This window comes from Salmo salar, chromosome 19, assembly GCF_965601325.2.
Source record: "Salmo salar chromosome 19, fSalSal1, whole genome shotgun sequence".
NCBI classification, from domain to species: Eukaryota; Metazoa; Chordata; class Actinopteri; order Salmoniformes; family Salmonidae; genus Salmo; species Salmo salar.
Window position 1 is genome coordinate 38,840,001 of NC_138309.1, and position 27,053 is coordinate 38,867,053.

The 27,053-nt window shown below is 45.5% G+C and overlaps 1 protein-coding gene across 3 annotated transcripts in view; it reads left to right on the plus strand.

Moving 5' to 3' along the window:
• The window catches only part of slx4ip (SLX4 interacting protein), a 127,423-nt gene that overhangs the window by 60,211 nt on the left and 40,159 nt on the right, over positions 1-27,053 (plus strand). For all 3 annotated transcript variants that reach the window (XM_045702279.2, XM_045702278.2, XM_045702280.2), the window contains 2 exons: positions 18,803-18,880; positions 24,673-24,764. In XM_045702279.2, the coding sequence (XP_045558235.1) occupies positions 18,803-18,880; positions 24,673-24,764 (170 nt within the window). The remainder of the gene's footprint in view (positions 1-18,802; positions 18,881-24,672; positions 24,765-27,053) is intronic.

Genomic DNA, 27,053 nt, shown 5'->3' on the forward strand with positions numbered 1-27,053 from the left:
CGAGGGAGGGAGGGAGGAAGGGAGAGCGAGGGAGGGAGGAAGGGAGAGCGAGGGAGGGAGGGAGGGAGGAAGGGAGAGAGAGAGGGAGGAAGGAAGGGAGAGAGAGAGGGAGGAAGGAAGGGAGTGAGGAAGAGAGAGAGAGGGAGGGGGAGAGAGGGAGGAAGAGGGAGAGGGAGGGGGAGTGAGAGGGAGGAAGGGAGAGAGAGAGAGAGGGAGGAAGGGAGAGAGAGAGGGAGGAAGGGGGGGAGAGAGAGAGGAAGGGAGAGAGGGAGGGAGGAAGGGGGGAGAGAGAGGAAGGGAGAGAGGGAGGGAGGAAGGGGGAGTTAGAGAGGGAGGAAGGGAGGGAGAGGAAGGGAGGGAGAGGAAGAGAGGGAGGGAGGGAGGAAGAGAGAGAGGGAGGAAGGGAGAGAGAGAGGGAGGAAGAGAGAGGGAGGGAGGGAGAGAGGGAGGGAGGGAGAGAGAGAGGGAGGAAGGGGGAGAGAGAGAGGGAGGAAGGGAGAGAGAGAGAGGAAGGGAGAGAGGGAGGGAGGGAGGAAGGGGGGGGAGAGAGAGGAAGGGAGAGGGAGTGAGGAAGGGAGAGGGAGTGAGGAAGGGGGAGTTAGAGAGGGAGGAAGGGAGGGAGGGAGAGAGAGAGAGGGAGGGAGGAAGAAAGGGAAGGAGGGAGGAAGAGAGAGAGAGAGAGAGGGAGAGAGAGGAAGGGAGAGAGAGAGGGAGGGAGGGAGGAAGGGGGGGAGAGAGAGAGGAAGGGAGAGAGGGAGGGAGGAAGGGGGAGTTAGAGAGGGAGGAAGGGAGAGAGAGGGAGGGAGGTAGGAAGAGAGGGAAGGAGGGAGGAAGAGAGGGAGGGAGGGAGGGAGGAAGGGAGAGAGAGAGAGGGAGGAAGAGAGAGGGAGGAAGAGAGAGGGAGGAAGGGAGAGAGAGGGAGAGAGAGAGAGGGAGGAAGGGAGAGAGAGAGAGAGAGAGGGAGGAAGGGAGGGAGGAAGGGAGAGAGGGAGGGAGGAAGGGGGAGAGAGGGAGGAAGGGGGGGAGGGAGGAAGGGAGAGAGGGAGGGAGGAAGGGGGAGAGAGGGAGGGAGGGAGGAAGGAAGGGGGAGAGAGGGAGGAAGGGGAAGGGAGGGAGGAAGGGGGAGAGAGGGAGGAAGGGAGGGAGGAAGGGGGAGAGAGGGAGGAAGGGAGAGAGAGAGGGAGGAAGGGAGGGAGGAAGGGGGAGAGAGGGAGGAAGGGAGAGAGAGAGGGAGGAAGGGAGAGAGAGAGGGAGGAAGGAAGGGAGAGAGAGGGAGGGAGGAAGGGAGGGAGGGAGAGAGAGAGGGAGGGAGAGAGAGAGAGAGAGGGAGGAAGGGAGGGGGAGAGAGGAAGGGAGGAAGGGGAGAGAGGGAGGAAGGGAGGGAGGAAGGGGGAGAGAGGGAGGAAGGGAGAGAGGGAGGAAGGGAGAGAGGGAGGAAGGGAGAGAGGGAGGAAGGGGGAGAGAGAAAGGGAGAGAGGGAGGAAGGGGGAGAGAGGGAGGGGGGAGAGAGGGAGGGAGGGAGGAAGGAAGGGGGAGAGAGGGAGGGAGGGAGGAAGGGGGAGAGAGGGAGCAAGGGAGGGAGGAAGGGGGAGAGAGGGAGGAAGGGAGGGAGGAAGGGGGAGAGAGAGAGGGAGGAAGGGAGAGAGAGAGGGAGGGAGGAAGGGGGAGAGAGGGAGGAAGGGAGAGAGAGAGGGAGGAAGGAAGGGAGAGAGAGGGAGGGAGGGAGAGAGAGAGAGAGGGAGGGAGAGAGAGAGAGGGAGGAAGGGAGGGGGGAGAGAGGGAGGAAGGGAGGGAGGAAGGGGGAGGAAGGGAGAGAGGGAGGAAGGGAGAGAGAGAGGGAGGAAGGGAGAGAGGGAGGAAGGGGGAGAGAGAAAGGGAGAGAGAGAGGGAGAGAGAGGGAGGAAGGGAGAGAGGGAGGAAGGAGGAGAGAGAGGGATGAGAGAGAGGGAGGAAGGAGGAGAGAGAGGGAGGAAGGGGGAGAGAGGGAGGGAGGAAGGGAGAGGGAGGAAGGGAGAGAGGGAGGAAGGGAGAGAGAGAGGGAGGGAGGGAGGAAGGGGGAGAGAGGGAGGAAGGGAGGGAGGAAGGGGGAGAGAGGGAGGATGGGAGGGAGGAAGGGGGAGAGAGAGAGGGAGGAAGGGAGAGAGAGAGGGAGGGAGGAAGGGGGAGAGAGGGAGGAAGGGAGAGAGAGAGGGAGGAAGGAAGGGAGAGAGAGGGAGGGAGGGAGAGTGAGAGGGAGGGAGAGAGAGAGGGAGGAAGGGAGGGGGGAGAGAGGGAGGAAGGGAGGGAGGAAGGGGGAGGAAGGGAGAGAGGGAGGAAGGGAGAGAGAGAGGGAGGAAGGGAGGGAGGAAGGGGGAGAGAGGGAGGAAGGGAGAGAGGGAGGAAGGGAGAGAGAGAGGGAGGAAGGGAGAGAGGGAGGAAGGGGGAGAGAGAAAGGGAGAGAGGGAGGAAGGGGGAGAGAGGGAGGGGGGAGAGAGGGAGGGAGGGAGGAAGGAAGGGGGAGAGAGGGAGGGAGGGAGGAAGGGGGAGAGAGGGAGGAAGGGAGGGAGGAAGGGGGAGAGAGGGAGGAAGGGAGGGAGGAAGGGGGAGAGAGAGAGGGAGGAAGGGAGAGAGAGAGAGGAGGGAGGAAGGGGGAGAGAGGGAGGAAGGGAGAGAGAGAGGGAGGAAGGGAGAGAGAGAGGGAGGAAGGAAGGGAGAGAGAGGGAGGGAGGGAGAGAGAGAGGGAGGGAGAGAGAGAGAGGGAGGAAGGGAGGGGGGAGAGAGGGAGGAAGGGAGGGAGGAAGGGGGAGGAAGGGAGAGAGGGAGGAAGGGAGAGAGAGAGGGAGGAAGGAGAGAGGGAGGAAGGGGGAGAGAGAAAGGGAGAGAGAGAGGGAGAGAGAGGGAGGAAGGGAGAGAGGGAGGAAGGAGGAGAGAGAGGGAGGAGAGAGAGGGAGGAAGGAGGAGAGAGAGGGAGGAAGGGGGAGAGAGGGAGGGAGGAAGGGAGAGGGAGGAAGGGAGAGAGGGAGGAAGGGAGAGAGAGAGGGAGGAAGGGGAGAGAGAGGAAGGGAGGAAGGGAGAGCGAGGGAGGGAGGAAGGGGGAGAGAGAGAGAGGGAGGGAGAGAGAGAAAATAAGGGATGAGAGAGGGAGAGAAAATAATGGATGAGAGCGGGAGAGACAAGCGGGCGGTCAACATCAATGCCTCGATGTCAGAGGTCCAGGGTTCTCAGTCAGTGGTGTCTGTCTGTCTCCCACTTGTTCAGCTCATGTTCAGAAACATTCTGGTGTCTCAATGTTCTCTACAGTATGTTTTTACCATAAGGCCTGTTTAGTGTCTCCATGATCTCTTCAGGATATGGACTGGAGTTCATGAAGTCAGATCCATGGGCTTTAAAGGGATTTATTTTTGCAATGAAACCCTTTATCGACTTCCCCAGAGTTAGATAAACTGGTATTAACTGAGTGATGAAACTAGAAAGATTATGGCAATCGTCCGTTCACTACCAGTAGGTGACTGGCTACCCGGTAAGAGACTGGCTACCCGGTAAGAGACTGGCTTACTGGTAGGAGCCTGGCTACCAGTTGGGAACGACTAATTTGCTAGCAAGAGCTTTGCGTACTTTTTTTTGCCTGTGAGGCAGTGCTGGTGCCAAAAGCACCCTAGAAATTGGCACAATGCCCCTTGTGGCAAAGTAGGAACTGCCAGTGAATCCATTCAAAATATATGGTTACTCGCCTTATAACTAGGTTTTCATCCAATTGACGACATATTTTCATGTAAATATTCAAACATCTGCACAAAGAAAATATGCTAATATTTTCCTGAGTCGTAGCGGGACGACGACACAACATATCATCACATGACTCCAAGTTTATTTTCAATATGGTGGTTATTATATGAATATTTGCTTATAAAGGCGTTTCTACCACCATTTTTCGTGAGAGTGGCCAATTGTTCACAGAGACAAAATGTTGCTGGTTTTTAAAGCTTGTTTTCTGCAACCATAAAACCACACATTTTGTGGTGTTGTCCTGGCCCCCCGGAGGTTGGATCCCTGCTGCTCACTATAGGAACTGATTGCCTGTAAAATCAATATAAAATCATTTTCATTTAAAATAATGTCCTTTTAAATAAAGTAGATTTGATTGAATGTCACTTATTCTATTGCACTCTATTCCAACCAAACCTGCATTACCAGTTCATATCAGTAGGTGTCACTAGTCGAAAAAGCCTGACGCCATGATGCCTGTCTCTGTATTTGTTATGGTGGTGCTAGAATCCATCAATTCTCTCTTTTTGCTTTGGCCTTCCATCTCTTACGGTTGGATAAATGTGTTCGTATTGTCTGTGTAGACTTCTCTGTGGAGGAATTTGTAGTTTTTTAACCAAATAATTTTCCAATCGTTTCTTTCTGAACAGAACCATTATTTTTTTGGTGTTCTGTTCCACTGTTCTGACCAGCAAAATAAAGTTCTGAACCGGTTTGAACCAAATAAAAGTAACAGTTTATATCGTTCCTTTTTTAACCTGTTAAATCAACAGTTCTTCACATTTAGCTCATTACATTTCTTCACCAATCAGTGAGGATAGAGCAGGCAAGCTGGTTTACATTCGTGATGGACAGACAAGTGTAGCCTATTGTGAAAGTTGCAACTGAAATTTTGCAGGTGGGGAGAGAGTGGAAGAGGGTTGAGGGGGAGGCTTGAAGCACTGGGCATCTTGTTATGACATGCATTATATGAATTAGGTCCACAAAATTATACCTAGGAGTGGCTTCTATGGATGAACTTTGAATGTCCTTAGTTTGAGCTAGCTAGCTAGCTAACAAGCTTGTGTGTGCAGAGCAGCACCAGAAGTAAAAACACCTACCTTTTTGTAGTTAATAAATCCAAAGTGAAACTTGGTATATAGGCCTATAGTTTCCTTAACTAGCATTGAACAAGTTAATCCATTCTTATCTAATTAAAAATGTCTCCCTATCTACTGAATCAAGCTTGTAACATCCGCACCGTAACCTTCGGAGGGGCAGGGAGCCTGAACGCACAGGCAAAGATTTTCAGCTTGCAGGCCGACACTGGGTGAAGGAGTGAGGCCTTTGCATAGACACTTTGTTGCATTTTGTGGTGGGACTGGAAGAAATTCCTGGAACCTAAAAGAACATTATTAACCGGTTCCCATGCTTTTAAAATAACGGTTCTCTTCCGGAACAGTATGGATCACTTTCGTTCCAGGTTCCATTTCTGTTCCTTGAAAATGTTGGTTATTTTCCGATTTTCTGTTCTGTTCCCTGAACCGGTTCTGACCCCTGCTTTTAAGACAGGGATGTTTGTGCCACAAGCATTTGTGAATAATCACCAGCAGTGGAAATAAAATAGAATGCCAACATTACTGGACTAACAAACTGTCTGACTAACTTTTTCAGGAAATGCAGTATCCCTTGGGTAGCAGCAGCAGATATTTTCTTTATCCTGTGCCAAACACATTTATTAAATGAGTCAAAATTATTGAAGTTAGATAGATTGAAGCAATCATGCAGCCAGCTATCTAGCTAGGCTACTCTAAAGCTATCGTTTGTAGCTTTGTTAGCTATCTATCTATCTAGCTAGGCTACTCTAAAGCTATTGTTAGCAGTTTTGTTAGCTAGCTATCTAGCTAGGCTACTCTAAAGCTATTGTTAGTAGTTTTGTTAGCTAGCTAGCTAGGCTAGTCTAAAGCTATCGTTAGTAGTTTTGTTAGCTAGCTAGCTAGCTAGTCTAAAGCTATCGTTAGTAGTTTTGTTAGCTAGCTCTAAATTGGATCATTACCGATTTAGTTTTATAGGACGACTAAACTGCTTTTATTAACTGCTTCTAGAGGGTTTCTAGATAGCACAGCCACAGAGTCAGATTCCACAGACCGGAGAGGTGCGTGAGCAAAGAAAAGAAAGCAAATGCAGAGTCCAACAAAGAGGTGCTGGTGCAACCAAACATAGTTGTTGAGAGGCGTGGATGATGAGGCTCTGTAGGCTTTAGCTAGGAGACCACTGTGACTGACAAGTGAATCCACCTATCACAGCGAGCGTGGGGGTAACCGTGTGAAATCCCAGGGACAGGGCTGTATTCACTAGACAAAACAGAAGCAAACAGACCAGTACGGAGAAAAAATTTATGAAATGTATGCATTCACTACTGTAAGTCGCTCTGGATAAGAGCGTCTGCTAAATGACTCAAATGTAAATGTAAATTGTGGGAGGTAAGATGTCCAAAAAAGAAACACCTGCATTATTTTCCGTTGCAAAACGTTTTTCCACGTTTTTCTGCGACCTGAACTAATTCATTTCTGGTAAGCGTGTTCTGTGCTGCTGCTTTGAGTGGTGTGCCACTACATGTTGAAAAGTACTGGGGGGAAATGCTCTCTCGCTACATGTTAAAGTACTGGGGGGAAATGCTGTCTCACTACATGTTAAAGTACTGGGGGGGAAATGCTGTCTCACTACATGTTAAAGTACTGGAGGGGAAATGCTGTCTCACTACATGTTAAAGTACTGGGGGGAAATGCTGTCTCACTATATGTTTTCTGGCGGTCTCTGATACTATCAGTGTAACTGTCATCCCGTCTGTCCCTCATCTGTCATCCCGTCCATTGTGTGTTTATCAAGGTTTGATTTCCAGCGAGGGGGGGGAAAATAGTTTTTCTTTCTCTTATTAATCCACACAACATAAATTGTTGGGCGCTGCATCATTCGTGGGGGATGACATGTTTACTGTTGCCTTGCTGTCGGTGACGTCACGTTCACTGTTGCCTTGCTGTCGGTGACGTCGTGTTCACTGTTGCCTTGCTGTCGGTGACGTCGTGTTTACTGTTGCCTTGCTGTCGGTCAACCACTTTTTGAGGGGATGCGCAAATGATGGAATGTGGCTGTTCTGTTCGTCTTCAGATCAGTGAATGAACCCCCTAGAGTCGATGAACACGCCTCAGAGGAAATCGAATTAGCATAATAATATAAAAATCCCCATCAAAATCCGTCAGTTTTAAGGTAGAGATGTTTTTTTTCATTGGATGCGTCTCAATCCAGCTCATCCGCCGATGTCGCACTTCCTCATCCGCGGTGAAAAGTGACAGAGCTAGAGAGGTGTTTGTCAGACCATGAGACCATTTTCACAAAGTCGTCTGTAACTACGAACACGATGGTGTTTTTCGTTTTGCTCTACAACCGAGACGCATCTCGGGACTCGTCTGAAGTCGGTGCAGTCAATCTACCAACTTCTTCTGTCTGTAGCGTCCCCAACGGTTTGGGCTGCACACTTGTTTTTCTCTAGGACGCCCACAAGCCTCAAGACTCGTCTGAAGGTCCCCCGGTACCAGTTTAAATAAAGTTTGTTCTGAAGTGTCTGTCCTATATCTTAAAGATATGAGAAACATTAGGATATATATTTTTTAACCCCTAATTCTTTAGTCTCCATATATACTTCCATGTAGTGAATCTGTTGTTTCATGTAGTGAATCTGTTGTTTCATGTAGTGAATCTGTTCCATGTAGTGAATCTGTTGTTCCATATAGTGAATCTGTTGTTTCATGTAGTGAATCTGTTGTTTCATGTAGTGAATCTGTTGTTTCATGTAGTGAATCTGTTGTTTCATGTAGTGAATCTGTTGTTTCATGTAGTGAATCTGTTGTTTCATGTAGTGAATCTGTTGTTTCATGTAGTGAATCTGTTGTTTCATGTAGTGAATCTGTTGTTCCATGTAGTGAATCTGTTGTTCAATGTATGGGCTAATAGCAGTAACGCCAAACAAAAATCTACCTCAAATTATTTAGTGTAATTTTTTTTTCATACCAAGAGGTCTAAAAATACTAAATCAAGTAGCAAAATGATCCTTGGTATCACCTTCTTAAAACAATTCCATATAGCTTAGTAGAACCTCCCTACCACTGGCTTACACTCTGCTTGGTTAAAACACTACAGACTACCCTCCTGCCGCAGAAAGGGTTTAATTTACAGTTAATATAATCATTATAAAACCTTTAGAAACCCTCACTGTAAAGCTTATTGTAAAATGTATCTTTAAATATATTCAGTGAGCAGTGTAAAACACTACAGACTACCCTCCTGCCACAGAAAGAGTTTTCTACTAATGAACCCTTCATAAAGGAAACATTTGATTGTAAAACATTGTGGACTACAGCTGTGTACATAACATCCTGTTCCCTATATAAATAAGGTACAGGGTACCATTATGGACTACATTCCTACCCTAGAAACCAAGGGGCCACTCTTCCCCCAAGGAGTCACACTGTTTGGAGGGAGACCAAAACATGACTGTAGGCTTAGCACGAGATCAAGTCCTCGTCCAAAATGACACCCTATTCCCTATATAATGCACTACTTTTACTACCAGAGCCCTGGTCTAAAGTAGTGCTCTTTATAGGGTGCCATAGGGCTCTGGTCAAACGTAGTGCTCTATATAGGGAATAGGGTGCCATAGAGCTCTGGTCAAACGTAGTGCCCTATATAGGGAATAGGGTGCCATTTGGGAAGCAACCCACTCTCTGGGACGCAAGCCAAAACCAACTCTGCTCGACGCAGGACACTGTAAAGATGGAGCAACAGCTGATGTCTCCAGTCATGCCATTCTCACACACACACACACACACATTTGTTCTTCTATCCTTGTGGGGGCCTAAAATTCATTTCCATTCACAATCTTATTTTCCCTAACCCTTACCATAACCCTGACCTTAAACCTAATTCTTAACCCTAAACTTAACCCATAACCCTGACCTTAACCCTAAACTTAACCCCTAACCCTTATTCTAACTGTAACCGCTAATCCTTACCATAACCTTAACCCGGACCTTAACCCTAAACCTAATTCCTAAACTTAACCCCTAACCCTTATTCTAACTGTAACCTTAACCCTAAACTTAACCCCTAACCCTTACCATAACCCTGACCTTAACCCTAAACCTAATTCTTAACCTTAAACTTATCCCCTAACCCTTACCATAACCTTAACCCTGACCTTAACCCTAACCCTAAACTTAACCCCTAACCCTTATTCTAACTGTAACCCTGAATCTAACCCTAAGCTTAAATAGCCTTTGTCCTCATGGGGATAAAATGTACAGTACTCCGGTGCCATTTTCATGGGGACGATATGTGAAGTCAAACAAATAATTTTCTTTGTTTTGCTATACTTTTGGGGACTTTAAAAAAAATTAAAATTGTATTATACTTATGGGGACTTTTGGAGATTTGTGGTCCACATGTAACCGATGTGAAATGGCTAGCTAGTTAGCGGTGGTGCGCGCTAATAGCGTCTCAATCGGTGACATCACTCGCTCTGAGACCTTGAAGTAGTTGTTCCCCTTGCTCTGCAAGGGCCGCGGCTTTTGTGGCGCGATGGGTAACGATGCTTCGAGGGTGGCTGTTGTCGATGTGTGCAGAGGGTCCCTGGTTCGAGTTGGGGCGAGGAGAGGGACGGAAGCTATACGGTTACACCCACAAGGAAAGAAGAACCAATCCCGGGAGGGATGGGGGGGGGGGGGGGGGGACTTGTTGTCCGTTAGGTGCTCAAGTTCAGAACGTCTGTCAGTCAAAACCCATACAGAGCTGTGAAGCACAGAGCCTGAACTCTGACCTCATGTATAGCATGTAGTGCTGAGAGATTAAACCAAATGTCTGTTCTTTTTCGTTTTTTAAACAACTGTTTGACCTACATTGGTAATTTTTTTTTTTTTTTTTTTTATTCTTCTGTGAGCTCAATGTGGACATGGCAGTTTCCCCTCTAAAAGCAAATCAGATCAATCCCAAACTGTACGATGTAGTAGGGAGTTATACTTTTCCAACAAGCCAGTGTTCTACATAGTTTTAGCGCCGAAAACGTGATAATTAACTACAGTGACCATAATCCATTGCGCGGCTGCTCGTCCGGTCGGTGTTTCTTTTATGCTACATGAGGGACAAAAGAATGCACGATGTCGAGAGCAGTTTCCTCAAGTTATCTTTATCTGAAAATACATGATCTAAGTGATTTAATAGTTGGTATTCAGCAGTCATAAAAGTATGCCATATTTTGAAGAACAACTAAAATAGTGATTTTTTTTGTTGTCAGACAGCAGCTCTATAGAGATGAGATGATGACTTGGAATGAAATAATAAAGACATCAAAAAGGCCTGAAACAAATGTAATAAACACAACTGGAATATTTTAATAAAGTAAAGTAATGTGAGTAAATGATGGTTAATAAGTGATCAGCAGTAATGAGCAGTCACTACCATCATGGGACTTTTATTCATTGTTTTATTCTGTGCCGTTACAGAATTCAACCCACGTAATCCATAGTGCGTTATGCGTGATCATTTTTATTTTTATAATCGAACCGAAACTGAACCAACCTCAAACTCTAATCGCTCAGCACTAATAGCATGTTACTTTTACAGCCACTGTGTTCCAATTTAGGTGTTTATAAGTGTCCAAATTTGCCGTTTTCAAGCTGTATATGGGTATGAGTGTAAAGAATTAATAATGTTGATGGAAAACTGGTTTTAATTTATATGCTGATGACAGTTATGTATTGTTGTGCAGCAACACTGAATAAGGCTGTTGAAGAACTGCAGTCTTCCTTTACTGTTGTCCAGACTCTCCAGCTGAAGTTGCAATACAGTTGTTGGTTTTCACTAAATGTAAAATTAAAACCTCAGACTTTTGCACATACAGTACATTCGGAAAGTTTACAGACCCCTTCCCTTTTCCATATTTTGTTATGTTACTGCCTTATTCTGAAATGGATTAAATACATTTTTTCCTCATCAATCTACACACAATACCCTAGGGACGCACAATATATCGGTGAACATATCGGAATCGGTCGATACTAGCTAAAAATGCCAACATCGGTATCGGCCAATGTCTGTCTAGTTTAACGCCGATGTTAAAAACAGATGTCAAAGCTACCGTGCATACCTATATAACGTAGGTACATGACGTAATGACGCCACGTAAATTTTTGCGCTACACATGCAACACAGCGTTCCTAACCTAGCCCACAATGTCTGCTGTGTGGATCGAGCAGTAAAGAAGTCGAGCATTCATTTCAAAGAGTAAGAACATTTCAAAGGCGAAATCCATTAAAACCAAGATAATGGAATTCATTCCCCTTGACAATCAACCGTCCTCTGTCGTGGGTGATGTTGGCTTTCGTCGACTGGTCGAGCACCGGTACACACTACCAAGTGCTCTATTTTTCAGATGTTGCCCTACCGGAGTTACACAGTAATAGCGTCACTGCTATTAGCTTCACGACATACATACTGTGGAACGCCTTTTGGGTCTTTGCGTGTCAAAAAAGATACAGTAGCACTGTCAAAGCTGTACAAAAAAGTCTGCAAACACCGGCCACGAACGATGTGTTTACAATACCGCGTTGGTAATAAAGCATCATTTGTTCGACCGCAACTTCTGGGGTAGCTAGCTTTAACTTGGTACCTAGCTAGCACCAATAAACCCGCCTGAAAACAATGACCAGTACAACCTGCAGTCATTATTCTTAATAATGATTTAGGAATCCTTGTGAGTAAGTATTAGCTAGGTTGACACTTGTTGTTTGCCTATTGAAATTGAACTGCAGTTCATGAAAATAAATCGCTAGCCAGCTACTTATCCCTGTTGCCCAAAGCTAACGTTATAAGCAGCCAGCTAGCTTAATCTGGCTAGTGAGGCTCGACCGCACCGGGTTATGTGTTGTGAAGCTAGCCACAATAAGGATTAGGCACAATAGTGGAATTTGCGGTTTGCCTTCAAAATAAAAATATGTAATTGACAGTGATGCAAATTAATACAAATAGTAGAACTATGCCATACTTTTATTTTGAAGGCTAACCTGCAAAGTCCACTATTGTGGCTAATCCTTATTGTGGCTAGCTTCACATAGATGGGTCCAACCGCCATTAATCAAATAAGAACTGTCTTTTAAATTAGGGTTATTTTAGATGATGACACCTAGCTGTATAGATAGCTAGCTAACTAAAGCTACTGAAACAGATGTCATGTTGTTTGACACACAAAGACCCAAACGTCGTTCCATAGAAATCCTGGTTGAGAATGAAACGACTGAACAAATGAACAATGAAACAGCACAGCAAGTAAGTGAAGGAAATAGGTTTTGATTATGTTTTACCGGTAATGGGGACATACGTAAATGCCAACAAAATAACCTTTTGGTGTGTGTGTGTGTGTGTGTGTGTGTGTAACCTTTATTTAACTAGGCAAGTCAGTTAAGAACAAATTAAATTATTATTTACAATGACGGCACGGACGACGCTGGCTAATTGTGTGCCACCCTATGGGACTCCCAATCACGGCCAGATGTGATACAGCCTGGATTCGAACCAGGGACTGTAGTGACGCCTCTTGCACTGAGATGCAGTGCCGTGTGTGTGTGTGTTAACTATTTAACTGAACTAGAATGGGGAAGGGTACCAAAACATTTCTGCAACTTTGAAGGTCCCCAAGAATACAGTGGCCTCCATCATTCTTAAATAGATTATTATTACATGGAAGATGTTTGGAACCACCAAGACTCTTCTTAGAGCTGGCTGCCCGGCCAAACTGAGCAATCGGGGGAGAAGGGCCACGTTCATGGTCACTCTGACAGCGCTCCAGAGTTCCTCTGTGGAGATGGGAGAACCTTCCAGAAGTTCAACCATCGAAACAGCACTCCACAAATCAGGCCTTTTATTGTGGAGTGGCCAGACGGAAGCCACTTCTCAGTAAAAGGCACATGACAGCCCGCTTGGAGTTCACCAAAAGGCTCCTCGCTTCAAAAGAAAAATATTACGAAAAGAATAACCAACTTGAGCCTAAGCTTTTTTTTCTTTTTTTAAACTTTTTGTTTAACTTCCATGTAGGTTTAAAGGTCTGACACTCATCTATCGGGAAACCCAGATTCTTGTAAGTTGCTTGTCTTTCTATTTGCTTGTCCTGCATAGTGACCATACAGTGCATTCAGAAAGTATTCAGACCCCTTGACTTTTTACAGCCTTATTCTAAAATGGATTAAATCGTTTTTCCCCCTCATCAATCTACACACAATACCCCATAATGACAAAGCAAAAACACAGGTTTTTAGAAATGTTTGCTTAATTACATAAGTATTCAGACCCTTTACTCATTACTTTGTTGAAGCACCTTTTGCAGCGATTACAACCTCGAGTCTTTATGGGTATGACACTACAAGCTTGGCACACCCGTATTTTGGGAGTTTCTCCCATTCTTCTCTGCAGATCCTCTCAAGCTCTGTCAGGAAGCGTTGCTGCAAAGCTATTTTCTGTTCTCTCCAGAGATGTTCAAGTCAGGGCTCTGGCTGGGCCACACAAGGATATTCAGAGACTCCTCCCGAAGCCAGTCCTGTGTTGTCTTGGCTGTGTGCTTAGGGTTGTTGTCCTGTTGGAAGGTGAACCTTTGCCCCAGTCTGAGGTCCTGAGTGCTCTGTTCATATTTCCCTCGATCCTGACTAGTCTCCTAGTCCCTGCCGCTGAAAAACATCCCCCACAGCATGATGCTGCCACCACCATGCTTCACCATAGGGATGGAATTGGCCAGGTGATGAGCAGTGCTGGTTACCTCCAGATGTGACGCTTGGCATTCAGGCCAAAGGGTTCAATCTTGGTTTCATTAGACCAGATAATATTTTACTCTCATGGTCTGATTGTCTTTTAGGTGCCTTTTGGCAAACTCCAAGCGGGCTGTCATGTACCTTTTTGTGAGGAGTGGCTTCCGTCTGGCCACTCTACCATAAAGGCCTGATTATGGTGCTGCAGAGATGGTTACCCTTCTGGAAGGATCTTCCATCTCTACAGAGGAACTCTGGAGCTCTGTCAGAGTGACCATTGGGTTCTTGTTCACCTCCCTGACCAAGGCTTTTCTTCCCGATGGCTCAGTTTGGCCGGGAGGCCAGCTCTAGGAAGAGTCTTGGTGTTTCAAACTTCTTCCATTTAAGAATGATGGAGGCCACTGTGTCGTTGGGGACCTTCAATTCTAAAGACATTTTTTGTTACACTTCCCCAGATCTGTGCCTTGATTTACAATCCTGTCTCTGAGCTTTACAGACAACACATGAAATTCCTAAATGTATCCTCAACGTTATATATCCATTCCGGTCGTGTCGCGCTGTTTCCCCCACGGTGCCGAGCATGTCCCTCTAGTACCACAACACACGCTGGTAGAAGAAACATCTTGAGTTGCACAAAATTACATTTGTATGTACTACATCTAAAGACCTACATCACTATACTGAGATCATGTATTTGGGTGTTTTTTGAGCTTTGTTCATGTATTTTGCTGTATAACGAACAATGAAGAAGTGAATCGCGACTGGGGGACCTTAGCAACCCAAAGGTCGAGAGTTCGAATTTCATCATGGACAACTTTAGCATTTTTAGATAATTACCAACTTTGCTACTTACTTAGTACTTGCTACTTTTCAACTACTTAGCATGTTAGCTAATCCTTCCCCTAACCTTAAGCATAACTCTTAACCTTAACCCTTTAACCGAATGCCCCTAGCCTAGCTAATGTTAGCCACCTAGCTAATGTTAGCCACAAGAAATTGAAATTCATAACATATCATACATATTGCAAATTCATAGCATATTGTATGAATTGTAATTCGTACCATATCATGCTAATTAGATGATAGACATACACAAATTAATACATACCATACGAAATGTAACATTTCAAGGTCTGGATGGATATCGTGCTTTATCTGCCCTGTGGTACAGCGTAGTAACTAGCATAGTCATCTACGACTTAGGAAATGTGCTACGTGTACATTAAATACATTAAATGAGACTAAGATTTTGAATTAATTACAACTTCTTTCGAATGTAATCATGTGCAACATAGCTGAAGAACAAAAGTGGTTGCATAATTCTCTATGCAAAAAGTGCGCTGTGAACCACTGTACATGAGCCTTGAATTAAAAACATGTTTTTTTTTTAATGAAATACAGTTTCTGGAGAACGAAGGAGAGTTGAACCAAAATAATAATCTGAAGGCACAGAAGGTCACTGTGCGCCGTGAAATATTCACAGAAGGTCACTGTGCGCCGTGAAATATTCACAGAACGTCACTGTGGGCCGTGAAATATTCACAGAACGTCACGGTGGGCCGTGAAATATTCACAGAACGTCACTCTGGGCCGGGCAATATTGACAGAACCTCACTCTGGGCCGTGCAATATTGACAGAACCTCACTCTGGGCCGTGCAATATTGACAGAACCTCACTCTGGGCCGTGCAATATTGACAGAACGTCACTCTGGGCCGTGCAATATTGACAGAACGTCACTCTGCGCCGTGCAATATTGACAGAACGTCACTCTGCGCCGTGCAATATTGACAGAACGTCACTCTGGGCCGTGCAATATTGACAGAACGTCACTCTGGGCCGTGCAATATTGACAGAACCTCACTCTGGGCCGTGCAATATTGACAGAACGTCACTCTTGGCCGTGCAATATTGACAGAACGTCACTCTTGGCCGTGCAATATTCACAGAACGTCACCATGGGCCGTGCAATATTCATGAGTAAGTCACCCTGGGCCGTGCAATATTCATGAGTAAGTCACCCTGGGCCGTGCAATATTCATGAGTAAGTCACTCTGGGCATTGCCCTGCCATAATGAGAGAAATGACATTTTCTGTCTCCTACAAATGCTTTGAACTTTGGCCCCTTATGGTTTGAGAGCCACTCTGAGAGACTGATGCAGGTGTTCATTGGTGAGCCTGGTACGCTGTTTGTCTTTAATAAAGTTCATTGTGGAGAAGGCTGATTCACAGCTGTATGTGGAGCCAAAACATGGTCAGGATGTATAGTGCCCAGTTTCTTGAGAACAGGGACGTCAGCTGCAGGCACCATCTTTCCCCAGAACGGTGACATGGTCACAGTCACCATCCTGCTCCTTCAAAGACACATTTTATTGCAGCTCAATCGACTCCATCTGCTGTGATGTAGCATCTACCCATCTGAAGATCTGTTTTGCTTCTTCTGACAACTTTGTCACATTTGTGACCATGAAGGGGTTGTAGCTGGGCAGCAGCAGTTGTCTTCCAACAGTGAAGTCATCAAAGCCTTGACGTTATCCATCAGATTCTGGATGAAATCAACATGGTTGGGAACATCTTTGTCTCCCTGCGTTTGCTCCAAAAGTTTGGGGAAGTGGAGAAGTTCTCCCTGGAGATCATTCTTGAAAAGGCCCATTTTCTTCTGGAAAGCCCGGACTGCTGTTATATCACACACTGTGTTGTCTCGTCCCTGCAGCTTAACATTCAGTTGATTAAGGTGTGATGTAATGTCTGCCAAAAATGCAACTGTTTCCAACTTCTCATATTCCAACAACTTTGAAAACTGAGTTGCCTTGTCACTCTTTTGCCCTGCTGAGAAAGCTTTGATTTCTTCCTGAATGGCCCAAAAGCATTCCAAAACCCTGCCTTTGCTGAGCCATCTGACACTGTTGTGCATTAGTAGGTCATCAACTGGCATCGGCATCTGTCAGAACTTCTCGTAGCGGGTGGTGTTGAAGGGATGATAGCGGACGGTGTTCTCGTAGCAGGCGGTGTTGTAGGGATGATAGCGGGCGGTGTTCTCGTAGCAGGCGGTGTTGTCGGGATGATGTTGCTCTCAATAAGTTGATCCGTTTCATCATCATTGTCATGACCTCGGGAATACTCGTTTCCCAGACTGGCACACAGGACAGATTGGTGGATGACGCAGTGGTAAGATGTCAGGTCCGGGTGGTCCTCTTTTCAAATGTGCGACCAGTCCCCTCCATCTTCCTATCGTGGCTGGAGCTCCATCTGTGGTGACAGACTTCAGATCTAGCCCCCTTTTTGTCAGCATTCCTTTGATGGTCTCATGGATATCCTCTCCCTGTGTGTGCTTCTAGATTTGTTAAGGCCATTAAGGCCAACAGCTCCTCACAGAATTCCTTCTTTGTTTTTCGTTATTAAAACCTGACAAACACCAGAAGCTGGGCATTACCATTGGTAGCTTTTGATTCATCCACAGCGAATGAAATGCGTGGTGCATTCGGAATGGCCTCGTCAAGTTGTGAAGTTAAATCTTCAGCTAGTATTTCAGTTCTCATTGCTGTGAATCTGACTGGAATCTGTTTGATATTTTCCTTCAGCTCATATTTTGTGTTTACCTTCAAGCAAGGTGTCAGCCACTTCACACATGCAGTATTTTACCATCTCAGCTTCTAAAAATATATTTTTTTGTGTATACCCAAAACCCAAGCTTTCCTCAGTGAACACTTCATTGCACGTTGTTGGGCTGTCAGGGAATTGACGAGGACTTTGGTGGACCACTCATATTGTTTGGACCTCGTTTGTTCTCACCTCCGTGTTCAGGGGATACGTCTGGTCCAATTTACTATGCCTGGTGTCATAATGGCGCTTAACATTGGCACTTTTCACGAGAGCTACGGGACTCACTGCATCAGGCACATTGGTTTTGTGCTTGTTGCGGGGAGAATGAATAAATACTGTTCCGTCCACTCGTCTTTGAATATACAGAGGCAACTTTTTTTTTCTTTTTTTTTTTAACAAGCCATATTAACAAAGATGCTGATAACTACACTCCTATCTGTGATATTAACAGTTGAACAGCGGTCAAATCTTTCTGTTTCTTTCTGCCTGCTTGTCCCAAGGTTCAGCGGAAGATATTTGGATTAATGTGATTGGGTAAGACGTGGCCTTTTGTATTTGCATATAACCACACGATTGGATTAGACATGGCAATAGTAGAGGTGGGCGTTGCTTTGAGAGAGAGCGAGAAAGATTGGTGAGTTAGAGGCCACTGCACCCGGTTGATCTTTTTTTTTTTTTTTTTTTTTAAAGCTGTGTAAAAAATAATGTATTGACTTTTGTATTTAAAAAAAAAAATGCTATGTTGCCATGTCCGGATTGACCCTTCTCTGGGTCCAGGCCTGGACCGCGGTCCACCAGTTGAGTTTGGCTGGTGTAATGGTTAAAGTTGCCGCTTGTGGATCAGAAATTTGCGGGTTCGCCTCCCGGAGGAGATATTTTTTCACCATTCTTTCGTTTATAGTTTTGACAAGTACAAACATAACTTTAAGCTAAAAATGATTGTGACATAGGTAATGTATTGTCCATTGATCAGCACAGCAATTGATTAAACAGGACCATGTTTGAAACACGTGTGGTTCTGAGCATATGTCAATGTTAGACAGATAAGCTAACAATCAGAGAAATCAGGAATGCAGACAGGCTCTATCTGAGCTACTGTGTTCAACACGCCACCTGTTATGTTGGGAACCTACTGATCAATAAAGGATGTTATTATGTTGTTTTTTTTCCAATTACATGTTTTGCTAAAATAAAGGTTTAAGGAAATACAGGCATGCACAACATTACTACAAGACAAAACAGCTCAATCAAGCATACAAGCAAAGCTTGCTTTCATGAAAAAAAATTTAAAGCATGAAAAGGTAATGTAACGGGATATGTCTTACTGTGTTGTTTGAAGAATCCAATACTTTACCTTGCAAGCGGTACAAACCACATTATTGTGGAAGCACCTCCTGTAAGAGTATGAATTAGGCTGTTTGAAAAGGTTTGAATCCTAAGCAACCTGCCTACACATAGCTTCTGTAGCAAGTCAAAGCTGTGTGCTGGAAAACCTTGGTATAGCATGGGTCGAATAGGCATTGTGGTGCTCATGTGAGTTTCCTTTCTTTTTCAGCTCTAGACCAATGACTGTTCTCACTTAAAACATGTTTTTTTGTTTTTAATCTTATACCTGCTTGTTTTCTTTCACAGGGAGAAGAGTTAGCCTGGTGGCCAACTTTGTGAAGAGACATTTCAACCTGCGGTGTATTGTCAAGCAGCAGTATGGAGGTTGGTAATCACCTAGTTTATACCTGCAGTGTATTGTCAAGCAGCAGTATGGTAGGTATTCACGTATGTTATACCCAGGATGGTCCTCTTAGTAAGCAGTACGGGGACACTGGTAGGTATCAGGGTTGGGTGTCAAATTTCAATTCAGGAAGCACACTGAAATTCCTGTTCTCTTCAATGGTTTTTCAATGAGGACCATTTGGAATTGAAATGGGATTTGGTTTACTTTTTGAATTGACTGGAATTGAAAATGGTTTTGACCCTAACTCTGGAAGGTATATTAAATCATGTTCGAGGGTCGCCTCTTCTGTTGTGTCCATCTCACTTCTGTTACCATCTCAACACTGCAGTTCATGTAAGTAGTAAGCCTTGTCTGAACCAGAGCGGCCCATAGTACACCCCCCTGGACAGGACTCTAGTTCAGTTCAAGCAAACCCGTCATTTGCATTGCTTCAGTGCTGACTTGAAAGTATACCGTGTGTATATTGAAAGACTTCAGGAGGCGATGCTTGTACGTGCCCTTAAAGACCCTTGAACTCATAAATCATCTTTATGTACTGTACCAGTAAAAAGTTTGAACACACCTACTCAGGGTTTTATTTTTTACTGTTTTCTACATTGTAGAATAATAGTGAAGACATCAAAACTATGAAATAACACATATGGAATCATGTAGTAACCAAAAAAGTGATAAACAAATCAAAATATATTTTAGACCCTTTGCCTTGATGATAGGAAGGAGTTCCCACATATGTTGAACACTTGTTGGCTGCTTTTCCTTCACTCTGCAGTCCAATTCATCCCAAACCATCTCAATTGGGTTGAGGTCGGGTGATTGTGGAGGCCAGGTCATCTGACGCAGCACTCCATCACTCTCCTTCTTGGTCAAATAGCCCTTAAATAGCCTGGAGGTGTGTTTTGGGTCATTGTCCTGTTGAAAAACAAATGATAGTCCCACTAAGCGCAATCCAGATGGGATGGTGTATCACTACAGAATGCTGTGTTAATCATGCTGGTTAAGTGTGCCTTGGATTCTAAATAAATCACAGTGTCACCAGCAAAGCACCATAACACCTCCTCCTCCATGCTTCACGGTGGGAACCATACATGCGGAGATCATTCGTTCACCTACTCTGCGTCTCACAAAGACACAGCGGTTGGAACCAAGAATCGAAAATTTGGACTCCAGACCAAAGGACATATTTCCACCGGTCTAATGTCCATTGCTCGTGTTTCTTGGCCCAAGCAAGTCTCTTCTTCTTATTGGTGTGCTTTAGTAGTGGTTTCTTTGCACCTTTTCGACCATGAAGGCCTGATTCACGCAGTCTCCTCTGAACAGTTGATGTTGAGATGTGTCTGCTACTTGAACTCTGAAGTATTTATTTGGGCTGCAATTTCTGAGGCTGGAAATTCTAATGCTTTGCAGCAGAGGTAACTCTGGGTCTTCCATTCCTGTGGCGGTCCTCATTGAGAGCCAGTTTCATCATAGCTCTTGATGGTTTTTGCGAATGCACTTGAAGAAACTTTCAAAGTTCTTAACATTTTCTGGATTGACTGGCCTTCATGTCTTAAAGTAATGATGGACTGTCGTTTCTCTTTGCTTATTTGAGCTGTTCTTGCCATAATATGGACTTAGCCCTATTTGGTAAAAGACCATCTTCTGTATACCAACCCTATGTTGTTATTGGCTCAAACACATTAAGAAGGAAAGAAATTCCCCAAATGTACTTTTAACAAGACACACCGATTTAATTGGGGGGCTCCCGAGTGGCGCAGCAGTCTAAGCACTGCATCTCAGTGCTAGAACCGTCACTACATACCTGGTTTGATTCCAGGCTGTATGACAAATGGCCGTGATTGGGAGTCCCATAGGGCGGCGCACAATTGGCCCAGCGTTGTCCGGGTTATGGCTTGGCCGGAGTTGGCCTTCATTGTAAATAAGAATGTGTTCCTAACTGACTTGCCTAGTTAAATAAACATTTAAATTAATCAAATAGTATACAAATTGAAATGCATTCCAGGTGACTACCTCATGAAGCTGGTTGAGAGAATGCCAAGAGTGTGCAAAGCTGTCAAGGTAAAGGGTGGCTACTTTGAAGAATCTCAAATATAACATTTATTTTGTTTTGTTTATTACTTTCTTGGTTACTACATGTTTTGATATGTGTTATTTCATAGTTTTGATGTCTTCACTACAAAATCCCTTGAATGAGTAGGTGTGTCCAAACTTTTGACTGGTGCTGTATTTGTATATGCAAAGCAGTGAGTGCACACAATCTCCCTTTTGAAAGGTCTCTCCTTCACTTATTTTAACATCCTGACCCTACCTGCTATTGCCATGGGCGTGCTTGAGAACATCCTGCTGTTAAGTGTGTCCCTGGAGGGCCTCCTTAATCTGCCGTTAAGTTTGTCCCTGGAGGCTCCCCTTCATCTGCCGTTAAGTTTGTCCCTGCAGGGTCTCCTTAGTCTGGCGTTGTTTGTCCCTGGAGGGCCTCCTTAGTCTGACATTACATTTGTCCCTGGTGGGCTGTCTTAGTCTGGTGTTAAGGTTGTCCCTGAAGGGCCTCCTTACTGAGCCCGTAAAGAGCTGGGAGACCCTTTCCTTCTATAGGAGGGCTGTGAGACTGAGAATGTTACATCTCCATGGCCCATCTCCTGCCCCTGACCTTATTCATGGCACCTACATGTCCCCTTCCTGTTGGGACACTTTCATGGTCCTCTTCCTCCCAAATGGAATTCTTCCTCTTGGAACACTTTCATGGTCCTATTCCTCTTGGAACACTTTTATGGTCCTCTTCCTCCCAAATGGAATTCTTCCTCTTGGAACACTTTCATGATCCTATTCCTCCCAAATGGAATTCTTCCTCTTGTAACCCTTAATATTGTTTCCCTGAAGACGAACACTGTCCTAAGCTGACCCCAGACCTGTCAGTAAAGTTCATATCTGCCCCCTGAGGACTGCCCCCAAACCTGTCAGTAAAGTTCATATATGCCCCCTGAGGACTGTCCCCAGACCTGTCAGTAAAGTGCATATCTTCCCCCTGAGGACTGCCCCCAGACCTGTCAGTAAAGTTCATATCTTCCCCCTGAGGACTGCCCCCAGACCTGTCAGTAAAGTTCATATCTTCCCCCTGAGGACTGAGCACTGACATGTGAAAGGCTGAGTTGACAGATTCACTCAACAACTCACACTATTGAAGTCCCACTCCTTCATTTGAAAAACAACAGAATGGCAATCCAATGGGTACAGTGCATTCGAAAGTATTTATACCCCTTTTCCACATTTTGTTACTTTACAGCCTTATTCTAAAATGGACTGAAGTTTTTTGTTCCCTCATCAATCTACACACACTACCCAATAATGACAAAGCAAATACAGGTTTGTAGCAATTTTATAAAATAAATTAATAAAGAGAAATATCACATTTACAGAAGTATTCAGACCCTTTACTCAGTACTTTGTTGAATCACCTTTGGCAGCGATTACAGCCTCAAGTTTTATATATTTAATACATTTGCAAAAATGTCTAAACCTGTTTTCGCTCTGTTATTATTGGGTATTGTGTGTAGATTGATTAGGGGAAGATTTTTTTTTTAAATCCATTTTAGAATAAGGCTGTATCAAAATGTGGAAAACGGAAAGTGGTCTGAATACCTTCCGAATGCACTGTATATATCAGACATGGTCAACATGATGACTGTGTATTGTTCTGTTAAGCAATGTGGTTATTGTAATTAAAGTCCAGGTAGACTGGAGAATATTTATCTGACTCTACTGTTAATGTGTACAGTCTTGAGAGACAAGAAGCAGCCCAGCAGTTTGGCTTTTTTTGGGCCCTGGTGTACTTTACTTCCTGATGGATGGGCCCTGGTGTACTACTTCCTGATGGATGGGCCCTGGTGTACTACTTCCTGATGGATGGGCCCCGGTGCACTACTTCCTGATGTATGGGCCCTGGTGCACTACTTCCTGATGGATGGGCCCTAGTGTTCTACTTCCTGATGGATGGGCCCTTGGTGCACTACTTCTTGATGGATGGGCCCTAGTGTTCTACTTCCTGATGGATGGGCCCTTGGTGCACTACTTCCTGATGGATGGGTCCTAGTGTACTACTTCCTGATGGACGGGCCCTGGTGCACTACTTCCTGATGGATGGGCCCTGGTGCACTACTTCCTGATGGATGGGCCCTGGTGCACTACTTCCTGATGGATGGGCCCTAGTGTACTACTTCCTGATGGATGGGCCCTAGTGCACTACTTCCTGATGGATGGGCCCTAGTGTACTACTTCCTGATGGATGGGCCCTGGTGTACTACTTCCTGATGGATGGGCCCTAGTGCACTACTTCCTGATGGATGGGCCCTAGTGTACTACTTCCTGATGGATGGGCCCTGGTGTACTACTTCCTGATGGATGGGCCCTGGTCAACAGTAGTGTACTATATAGGGAATAGGGCCCTGGTCTACAGTAGTGTACTATATAGGGAATAGGGCCCTGGTCTACAGTAGTGTACTATATAGGGAATAGGGCCCTGGTCTACAGTAGTGTACTGTATAGGGAATAGGGCCCTGGTCTACAGTAGTGTACTATATAGGGAATAGGGTGCCGTTTTGGACACAGATGTGATTTGTAATTTTAAACTAAGTTGCTCCATATTATATGTTGTTGTTCACGTGGTTCTGAGCACACACACACACACACACACGGGGAGCATCTGTAAACTTTCTGTGGTTTGAGGGTTTTGTAAATATCTGTCCTTGCTAACCTAACCCTTAACTCACCCTGATTCAGATCTGGCCTTGCTAACCTAACCCTTAACTCACCCTGATTCAGCTGGATATCTGGCCTTGCTAACCTCACCCTGAATCAGCTGGATATCTGGCCTTGCTAACCTAACCCTGATTCAGCTGGATATCTGGCCTTGCTAACCTAACCCTGATTCAGCTGGATATCAGGCCTTGCTAATCTAACCCTGATTCAGCTGGATATCTGGCCTTGCTAACCTAACCCTGATTCAGCTGGATATCTGGCCTTGCTAACCTAACCCTGATTCAGCTGGATATCTGGCCTTGCTAACCTCACCCTTAACTCACCCTGATTCAGCTGGATATCTGGCCTTGCTAACCTCACCCTTAACTCACCCTGATTCAGCTGGATATCTGGCCTTGCTAACTTCACCCTGAATCAGCTGGATATCTGGCCTTGCTAACCTCACCCTGAATCAGCTGGATATCTGTCCTTGCTAACCTCACCCTTAACTCACCCTGATTCAGATCTGGCCTTGCTAACCTAACCCTTAACTCACCCTGAATCAGCTGGATATCTGGCCTTGCTAACCTAACCCTTAACTCACCCTGATTCAGATCTGGCCTTGCTAACCTAACCCTTAACTCACCCTGATTCAGATCTGGCCTTGCTAACCTAACCCTTAACTCACCCTGATTCAGATCTGGCCTTGCTAACCTAACCCTTAACTCACCCTGATTCAGATCTGGCCTTGCTAACCTAACCCTTAACTCACCCTGATTCAGATCTGGCCTTGCTAACCTAACCCTTAACTCACCCTGATTCAGATCTGGCCTTGCTAACCTAACCCTTAACTCACCCTGATTCAGCTGGATATCTGGCCTTGCTAACCTCACCCTGAATCAGCTGGATATCTGGCCAAGACTTCCATTTATTATATTCACTACCATAATGTTTGTGTATATATCATGTGTGTTTTCTCCCCAGAGGGGTGGGTGTGTGTGGGTGTGTGTGTGTATAATGTATGTGTGTGTTTTCTCCCCAGAGCTGCGTGTGTTTCCTGAGCGTTATGTGGTGTGTGTGAGCCGACTGGAGGATGTCTCAGCTAACCCGACCCCGGCGGTAACCGTAACCGTGGTGAGTGGCTGTTTATACTCCACTACTTCCTCTTCCTTCCAGTCGCTTGGCAACATCACCAGCACGGGGCTCTGTCTGTCTGTTATTATAGGGCTTCGTTGCCAAATACTGCTCCCACTTCCCACTGTATGTGCTGGAAGTTGTTAACTTAGATTGGCCCCTGGATGCGCTGCCAAATTGTGCGCCTGGGTCCCACTGGATGTGTCCCAAATGGCACCCTGTTCCCTATGGACCCTGGTCAAGGTAGGGCACTTTATAGGGAATAGGGTGCCATTTTGGATGCAGTATGTATATGCTGGCTTTGTTTATGTAGTGTGGCCCCTGGACCTGCCAGGGTTATTTCCAGGCCCCCGACCCCTACTCCCAGGGATGGGGACAAGATTGGGACAGAGTGTCTGAGGTTGTGGGTTCAAGGGGTTGTGGGGTGAAGGGTTCCGGAGTTTACAGGGGTCACACACCACTGGATCTGGGGTCCAGGGAGAGAACGACATCTGTTTGTGCAATCTTGTCACGACAATGACCATAGGGGTTGGCAAGACAGCAGAAACTGACCTGGGACCAGACTAGGCCATTCACTGAGACCAGGCTGAAAAGAGCTTGGCTACATTAAACCCTGGGAGCATTCTGTTTCAGGCCGTATTCATAAAGTGTCTCAGAGTAAGAGTGCTGATGTATAGGCTAGCACAGTCAGTGCAGGGTGATCTGTAGGCTAGCACAATCAGTGCAGGGTGATGTCTAGTGAGTGCAGGGGGATCAATAGGCTAGTACTGTCAGTGCAGGGTGATGTATAGGCTAGTACAGTGAGTGCAGGGTGATGCATAGGATAGTACAGTCAGTGTACAGTCAGTGCAGGGTGATGTATAGGCTAGTACAGTCAGTGCAGGGTGATGTATAGTGAGTGCAGGGTGATCTATAGGTTAGTACAGTGAGTGCAGGGTGATCACTAGGCTAGTACAGTCAGTGCCAGGTGATCTATAGGCTAGTACATTGAGTGCAGGGTGATCACTAGGCTAGTATAGTGAGTGCAGGGTGATCTATAGGTTAGTACATTGAGTGCAGGGTGATCTATAGGCTAGCACAGTCAGTGCAGGGTGATCTATAGGCTAGTATAGTGAGTGCAGGGTGATCTATAGGCTAGTACAGTGAGTGCAGGGTGATCACTAGGCTAGTACAGTCAGTGCAGGGTGATGTATAGGCTAGTACAGTGAGTGCAGGGTGATCTATATGTTAGTACAGTGAGTGCAGGGTGATCACTAGGCTAGTACAGTCAGTGCCAGGTGATCTATAGGCTAGTACATTGAGTGCAGGGTGATCACTAGCCTAGTATAGTGAGTGCAGGGTGATCTATAGGTTAGTACATTGAGTGCAGGGTGATCTATAGGCTAGCACAGTGAGTGCAGGGTGATCTATAGGCTAGTATAGTGAGTGCAGGGTGATCTATAGGCTAGTATAGTGAGTGCAGGGTGATCTATAGGCTAGTACATTGAGTGCAGGGTGATCTATAGGCTAGCACAGTGAGTGCAGGGTGATCTATAGGCTAGTACATTGAGTGCAGGGTGATCACTAGGCTAGTACAGTCAGTGCAGGGTGATCTATAGGCTAGTACATTGAGTACAGGGTGATCACTAGGCTAGTATAGTGAGTGCAGGGTGATCTATAGGTTAGTACATTGAGTGCAGGGTGATCTATAGGCTAGTATAGTGAGTGCAGGGTGATCTATAGGCTAGTACAGTCAGTGCAGGGTGATCTATAGGCTAGCACAGTGAGTGCAGGGTGATCTATAGGCTAGCACAGTGAGTGCAGGGTGATGTATAGGCTAGCACAGTGAGTGCAGGGTGATGTATAGGCTAGCACAGTGAGTGCATATGTAAGAATATGTGGGTCCATTGGGAAAGGAACCAATGACCCCGTAGTTGTTAGTGCCTGGCTCTTACCAACTGAGCCACACTGGACCACTGACATGTATCCAACACTGAGGGAAATGGTACCTTCTAAGTACGTGTAGTGCCTTCTAAGAACATGTAGTACCTTCTAAGAACATGTAGGCCTAGGCTAGGCTCTGAATATTTATCTGACTATAGTTGGTAATGTGAGAGACCACCATTCCTTTCAACACATATATTTTCTCTCACACAAACTCAACACTTTGTCTGGTCTGAGGGAGATTCACATGAAGGTAGTTTCCTATTCAGAAGTCATGTACCTTCATTGATTTGATTCACATTCAGAAGTTTGGGGGAAAGATGTAGCCGTGAAGGCTAGTCAGTGTAGGAACAGCTGTAGTCAGTG